The sequence below is a fragment of the Diabrotica undecimpunctata genome, chromosome 4 (assembly GCF_040954645.1).
Source record: "Diabrotica undecimpunctata isolate CICGRU chromosome 4, icDiaUnde3, whole genome shotgun sequence".
Lineage (NCBI taxonomy): Eukaryota > Metazoa > Arthropoda > Insecta > Coleoptera > Chrysomelidae > Diabrotica > Diabrotica undecimpunctata.
In genome coordinates, this window is record NC_092806.1 from 80,297,652 (window position 1) to 80,305,712 (window position 8,061).

The 8,061-nt window shown below is 32.3% G+C and overlaps 2 protein-coding genes across 2 annotated transcripts; one reads left to right on the forward strand and one right to left on the reverse strand.

The window, feature by feature from the left end:
- Positions 1-245: 245 nt before the first annotated feature.
- LOC140438742 (uncharacterized) lies at positions 246-5,924 on the forward strand. The gene is made up of 2 exons (XM_072528389.1): positions 246-1,004; positions 5,916-5,924. The coding sequence occupies exons 1-2, from the start codon at positions 246-248 to the stop codon at positions 5,922-5,924; spliced, it is 768 nt and encodes a 255-aa protein (XP_072384490.1).
- A 367-nt stretch (positions 5,925-6,291) lies between these two features.
- Positions 6,292-7,017, reverse strand: LOC140438743 (uncharacterized). Its single transcript, XM_072528390.1, has one exon. It carries the CDS (start codon positions 7,015-7,017, stop codon positions 6,292-6,294), a length of 726 nt encoding a protein of 241 aa, XP_072384491.1.
- Between the last annotated feature and the right edge of the window lie 1,044 nt (positions 7,018-8,061).

An 8,061-nucleotide genomic window follows, 5' to 3' on the forward strand; every position in this document is an offset into this window, starting at 1 on the left:
GGCCAGGCATGACAGTAGATATAAAGAATAAAGTTGAACAGTGTCCAGCATGTATTAAATATCATAGATCAAATAGTCCAGAACAACTATTACCACATGAAATACCAACTTTGCCTTGGCAGAAAATTGGTGTTGATTTTTTTTATTATAGTAAAGTCACATATATATTATTAGTAGATTATTATTCTAAATACTTTGAAATAGCGCCTTTAAATAATACTTCAGCAAAAGAGGTCATTAGTACAATGAAGTCTATATTTGCGAGACATGGAATACCATTGATCTTAATGTCTGATAATGGTCCCCCATTCTCATCAAAAGAGTTTCAGTCATTTTTAGTAGATTGGGACATTACTTATCAAAGTTCTAGTCCTTATTATCCAAAAAGTAATGGTTTGGTAGAGAGGACAGTTCAAACTGTAAAGAATATTTTTAATAAGTGTATAGAGTCAGGCTCTGATCCATATCAGGGAATGTTGCAATACAGAAATACAACGTTAGAATGTGGTTATTCTCCAGCACAGTTATTAATGTCACGTAATTTAAGAATGAAATTACCTGTTAGTGAAAAAATACTCATACCAAAAACAATTGATAGGGACGAATATAATAAATTTATTAAGGAAAAAGAAAGGAAAGTAAAAGAATATCATGATAGGTCAGCTAGAAACTTACCGAATCTGTTTGTTGGAGAAAATGTATTTTATAAAAAGGTTCCATCATCACCGTGGTTACCAGCTACTGTGATAGAAATAGGTCCTTTTCCAAGATCATATGTCGTCAGAACACCTGAAGGTGTACATTATCGTAGGAACAGACAACACATATTAAAGCCTGCCAGTACAATTAGTAGACAAAATAGTGAGGTGATAGTTAAGCATGAAAATAGTACAGCAGCTAGTTCCAATTTGTATGAGGCTCCAAATATGAACAACGATACATCAATTTCAAATCAAAGTTATGACAATTTAAATGTTAGCTTAAATAGGTCACATAGACCAAATGTAAGTAATCAATTTTGTACCAGGAGTGGTCGAATTGTAAATAGACCAAAAAGGTTTTCATTTTCAGAAGAGTAATGCGGCAGTGTAGTGTTGCGGGTAGATTTAGGTTGTTGGGATAGTTTAGTTTTTTTTGGTAAAAAAAAAGGGGCATGTTATGTTATGTGAACCTACCTTAATATTTGTAAACCTACCTTAACATGAGTGACAGGTGAAGGAGATGGACAGCGGACAGCAGGCGAAAAAGATGGCTCGTTAGATATAATCATGTATTAAGTTTAGTTGGTCTTTAATAAAAGATATTAAAAAGAAACTGGTCGTCAATATTATTAAAAGCCCACAGAGACAACGTAACACTAATAACATAAGTGAACAACAAATGAAATACAGTTATATGAATCCCTTAGAAACAGAAAACGGAAATGATACTCATTATCATTATTCCTTTATGATTGTACTTGAGAAGTTGAGAATTACAAATAATCAGTAGCATCTGGCTTGGGGTCCTCAGGTACTGCAGTTCTATTTTTATGTGTCAAAATTTCGACCAATCATGTGCCGAATCACATACAATTTCCGGTAAAAGAACTTGCATATTGTCATACAGAGCACAAATGTACGTGCAAGAAACGATACAAGAAAATATAAATAACTTTCTATATCAGGAACGATATAAGAAATGATACAAGAAAATGTCATACGGCCTTAACTGATGAAAATAATAGGGAAACAATAACTAGTAACCAGGATCAGGATTATACTGTAAATAATTTAAGTTTTTCAAAAACATTGTCATCTTATGTTTGTGATGTTGTTGACTATATCGCTGGGTTTGTCGTTAAGAGAGTTAAGAAAACATTAGATTGTGACATATGTTTGTGTGCAATTGAATGTGATAATTTACAATCTCCATTCATAAGACACAAAAATTATAGCATATCAAAAAATTTTTTTATTCAACCTTCTAAAGACGTCATTCATATTTGCAAAATTGCTGAAAGCTAAATTAGATTTATGTACACATCAAAAAATTAAACGATTCCAAATTAACGACAAAATTGATCTTAAATGTCATGAGTAACGTGCATGGTTCTGTGTTTAACGCATACACAGAACATATGTTTGATTATGATTTAGAACAAACCATTTGTTTAATCTAATAAAGATACTATTAGATTAGAATATTAGATTGTACCACGAAGGTGAAAAACTAAATAATGTAATAAGAGTTAGAAGTAAGTTAAAAAAAGCTATTTTGTTTTTTGTGGTCAATAAATTAATAGATTTCCTACCTCCTAATAGATTTTTTACCTAACCTGAAACTTCCACCCAAAAGAGAATTACTTTCCTTTAAATTTATTTTTGATTATCAAACAAGAAGAGATATACCAACGATATATATAATAATATATGTAGGTATGTACTTTCAAATAAAACATTTATTTTTACAATTTAAGTCAAAAATATTTATTAATTACTTTGATAAATAATTTATCTTCCATATTTTTTACAAAATATTGAAGTTATATTAAAAATAATCTAAAATTGGGTAATTTTATTAGTGCTTTGCTAAGAATCCAAGCGGGCTCTTGCCGTATTGTGACGTCACTTTCGCGGAAGGTGTTCCCAAACAGCACAGTCCGTTTTGAGTACGTACAATATTGGTACTGTGCGTACATGATGTAAAATGTACGTTTTAAGTACGTACACTGCGGTACATACCAGTACGTACAGAAGAGTACGTACTATTACGTCTTAAGTACGTACCATGAGAAAGAAGAGCTAAACATATTTATTATGTTAGGTTATGTTAACCTAACGTAATTGGTTTGGTTAGAAATTTTCCACCTCGAGTACAGTTTTGATGTTATAATTCATTGCAAGACAGTTTCATTTAGATTTTTTTTTACTTATTTTTAGTGTTGGTGCTTATAGTGTGGTTTCCTGTTATTTTATTCAGTCGAGTGTTTTTTAACTTATATATTCATACTGAAAAATGTATTTTGTGGGAGAGGAAGTATATTTAAAACAAAACCATTTGGTAAACTTTAAGATTTATAAGTTTTGCTTGTTTTTGTACTTCAAATATGAATAATAAAGATATTATTCACCTATATTTACTTTTATTTACATAAATCATCATAAGTGTGTATAGTATGTATATAATATGTATATATAGTATGTACTAGGTACATACCTTCAATATGTACTAGGTACGTACCTTCAGTACGTACTAGGTATGTACCTTCAGTAGCTACTAGGTGTGTACCATAAATTGGAAAATGTACGTCTTATGTACGTATTAAGTACGTACTTCGTACAGCAAAGTACGTACATTGTACATACTTTATGTCCCATCAGTACGTACTTAGTTTGTCTTATGTACGTAATTGTGCTTACTGGGTTTGCTTCAAAGGTTCGGTACAAAGCGTGTCTATCCGTTTTTATGGTCTAAGATGGAAACCGTAGTAATAAGTTTTGACAGAAAGAAAAAGAAACTCAAATTAATAATGTCAATATGTTAAGTAATTTTGCTAATTTTACAATACAATCCTCACAAGGGTAAGCCTGTTGAGGATACAACTTCATTGTTCTAATGTAGTTTTTTATGTTAATTTTTAGTATGTTTTGAAAAAGAGTTAAATAAACTCGAATATACTACTGTTCAATCACAAATTAACCCCTTAATTTGTAATCTCACATTATTCTTAACCTCTTAATCTGTTATAGTTTCACCCTGTATAAGTGACATTGTAAAAATGATATCGAGTAATATTTTAATAATTAAAGTCCATTCACCTGTTAATGAATTGTCGAATAATATATTTTTTCTAATTGAACTTCGTAAGTATTGCAATGATGGCCTAGATTAAATTGTAATGTAAGCTAATAGTGCAAAGTTGGTATGGTATGATAGGAAGCAATAATCTCTGTGCTGAGGTATGAATTATTTGTGAGATTATGAATTGGGGATTTGAGCTCATGTGAGCGCAGTCTACTACTGTCAATCATAAGTAGTTACCTAACGAACATCAAATTGTGTAATTACCAGTAGCTGTCAATAAATCAACACTTTTACTCCACAACTTCAATTTTATTAAACCTATTATCGTCGAACGACAAGAAGCGGACAAAGGGGCATTTACAAACAGATTCGAACCTCAAATCCAAGTTCGAATCTTTCCAACTACGGAATATAATATATCGTATTCATACATTGAATTTATTATTTATTTATATTTATTTTTATTTTAATAATTTTTGTTTAATTTTTGTGACGTATCCTAATGTAGGTTTACCAACTAAACAAAGTTATGCATTTGCAAGAACATATTGTTATTAGAAAAATAAAGTTTCATTCACACATGTCATTGAAAAATGATTTGTTATCTAAATTACTGTTATGGACAAAGAAATATGTGCTACAGAAGCGATATCTGTGAATATCGTATTACCATAAAATTCATATTTGTCATCATATATTACATTTTTGTTGATGGTGAAACATTAAATGATCTTGTATTATTTAATATCTTAGTGAGAATTACATTTAGGCAATAAGTTAAACACTGAGATTGCAAAATTTTTTGTGCAAAACTTTGCAAAAACTCTAAATAACATTTTTGAGGATTGTGGATTTGCCTTAATGTAATTATCACTAAGATATTAAATAATACAAGATCATTTAATGTTTAACCATCAACAAAAATGTAATATATGATGACAAATATGAATTTTATGGTAATACGATATTCACAGATATCGCGGCTGTAGCACATATTTCTTTGTCCATAACAGTAATTTAGATAACATAAATCATTTTTCAATGGCATGTGTGAATGGAACTTAATTTTTCTAATAACAATATGTTCTTGCAAATGCATAACTTTGTTTAGTTGGTAAACCTACATTATACATCACAAAAATTAAACAAAAATCGTTAAAATAAAAATAAATATAAATAAAAAAATCGGTTGCCTGTAAAGTCGGTTTTACGGGCGAATATTTTACGTGACAACGTCTTTTTCTCGGTAGAATATTTATTGATATGAATATTATTAAATTGCACAACAGTTGTTTGCAGTTGAAACGCGCTGTTTCTTCTCAATCGACTGAATTACGATTGATTGCAGAGTGATTTAAACTAATAATTTACTTAACACTATCAACATTTGTCAATAGTATGACATAACCTATAAACTCAGTTTCTCAACTTTTGTGTCAATCTAACAATTAATCAATCAATCATAGTTTACGATAATGAAATATTAGTGTACAATTATTTACCTTTATTGTTGTAGTTGTTATAAATGACGAATCTAAGCACTCCACATTTTCACTACAGACACAGCTGACGATACTTTAACCACACGTGTGAACTTGTATTATGACGCTTTCTCGGTTTTCCAACGCCAAGAACGCTCGAGAAAGACAGAGACACAAGCACGCACCGATTCAACGCGCCTAATTCTCTAGTGCTGCGCGCGCAGCGGACCGATCATGTTTGAGTGGGAGAGAGACGCAAGGCATTCGCCGGTCCGGCGGGCCTCTCTCTCGTTCGGTGACTCATCGTAACAGACGTGAGCGGGCGTTACACTTTTTCATGAGTGACTTCGAGCCGCAACCTAATTTAAAACGTTGTCACGTCAATAATAAATTCACTGTATGAATACATATTATATTCCGTAGGTCTTATTTCAATAAAATGAATCGATAACTTGTTAAACAGGGCCGATTGACACAACAGAACAGTAAAATGTTATACATAAAGATGTTGTAAAAGGTATCTTCGCTTACTTGGTCGACTAGCAATAAAGTTATCAACATTAAATGTCAAAGCGGTCTTTGTACGTCGCTTGAACTTTATCTTATAGTTGTCTAACAAAATAAAGTAAAATTTTATTGTTATTATAGGGTGCCTAATACAATACTTCAAAAAACCGAAAACTTTGCAACATAATAATTATATTCCATTTATATAGAAGGATAACTACAAAGTAAAGAAATAATTACCTTATTTATGCTGATGAAGTTTCGGAATCCAGCGACTCGTCCGATGAGTAATCTCCAGTCTCACTTAAGTTTATTATTATTTTGTCTGAAACAGTGTCTGCCATTGCGTCCAATATCCACATTTTGTCTTCTTCCTCGATTACATGAGCTACGGCATTAGCCCAATCTTCTTTCCGTATCCGTTCCATTGCGAGTTCCAACAAACGTTGGACATCAGAAATTTTATATGTCACGTTTTCACGAGCTACGTAACCCTTTATCTGAGCCCAGGTTAATTCTATTCTATCAGGTTCAACTCGCAATGGTAAGGGGGAAGTCTCAAAATAGTGATGGGTTTAGCATGAGCCATTGTATCTACAACATGCTGGCGATATCTGTCACGATGCTGTCTAATTACATTTATAAGCTCAGCCTTAACCAAGTCCTCGGAAAATGGAATTCCTTTTTGTCTTAACCAACTCTGCATATTTGCTTTTCTGGTGGCCATAGTTGGCAGATGTTCTACTAATCGGCTATGATAAGAAGCGTTATCCATCACTATTATCGAATTAGGCTCGACTCGTGAAAGAAGGGATTGAAACCATTTTTCAAAACGTTGGGCGTCCATGTCTTCATGGTAATCCCTCGTTTTCTTAGATAAAAAAATTAGTGCACTATCTTCTAAAAATCCACTCTCACTACCTATATGGGCGACAATCAGTCGTTGTCCTTTACCCGTTGGTCCTCGTAACCCTGTTGATAAACCATCCACAAATGCTTGACGATAACTCGTTATAGTAGTATCTTGCCAGATCTTAGATACTGTGTGACCAGCATTTACCCACGTTTCGTCCAGATAATAAATCTTTTTGTGGGCAGAACGAACCTCTCTAATAGAGCGAAGATATCTTCTTCGCCATGAGACTATATCTTCTCTTTCTATTAAGACAGATTTACGAGATCTTTTGACATGTATAAATTTTAAATCTTCTTTTATTATTATCCTTAACGTCTCTTTGCTCATTTTTGGAATCAGACCATTCTCTATTACCTTTGTCCTAATGGATTCGAGGTTGGCGCTTTATTCTCAAAAAAGAAAGAATGAATAGTAGAGCGTACAAAATTTTTCTGGTACTCGTCCAATTTAATTTTTTTTCTACCACGACAATGTACTTTTGGAGCTTGCACAATCCCACTCACCTTTTTTTCACGTACAATGCGTTCTATTGTCGACACGGATACTCCCGTTAAAAATGAACACTGAGCTACAGCTTCTACTGTATGAAGTGTATTTTTTAAATTTTCATACACTCTACAGACAATCTGCTTTTCTTCTACCGACATAAACTTCCGTTTTCTTTGTACATTACTTGGACCCGCTACGTCATCCATCTTAATGCTCTAAAAAGAACAAACATCAATCATAATATTCTGCTATGTAGATATTTGTTGTTTACTTACCACAAAAACTATTTTAAAATTAATAAATAATAATAAAGTCTATTTAAAAAATATATAAAAGAAAGTCACTTGCGCAAGAAACAGAACACACCCCGCCTATGGACATATAAGAATGTGAAACGAATCAAATATGTCATCTAATTACTATTTTTTCCAAAGACGTAAATATATAGCCAAGCGAAATGTTGATAAGTTTACCGATGTTTTAAAATATTTAACTGAACTGGTCCAAGTATACGCTCGAAAAACGAACCGGTATGCACAATTTATATTGTTACGTGGGCAAATGTTATGAAATTATTTCGTATATTTTACTTATTTACATTGTCGAAGCATACACAATAAAAACGACCCCGGCAAGATTTTACTCCTGATTTTTCGAATTGTTGCCGTTAGCTCTCAGTTAAATTTGTAAATGAGTCACCTTTAATGGAAATCTGTCCGACTATAGGTATCATGTGACCTCACGAGCTATGACGCGGATGACGTGCAACGGTAAGTAAATTAGATGAAGTATATACCAGCGTATGAACAAAACATGCAAAAAATTTGCCAATTAGACACAACAGTAATGTATTTCAAAATAATTGACAGTTCTCGGTGATAC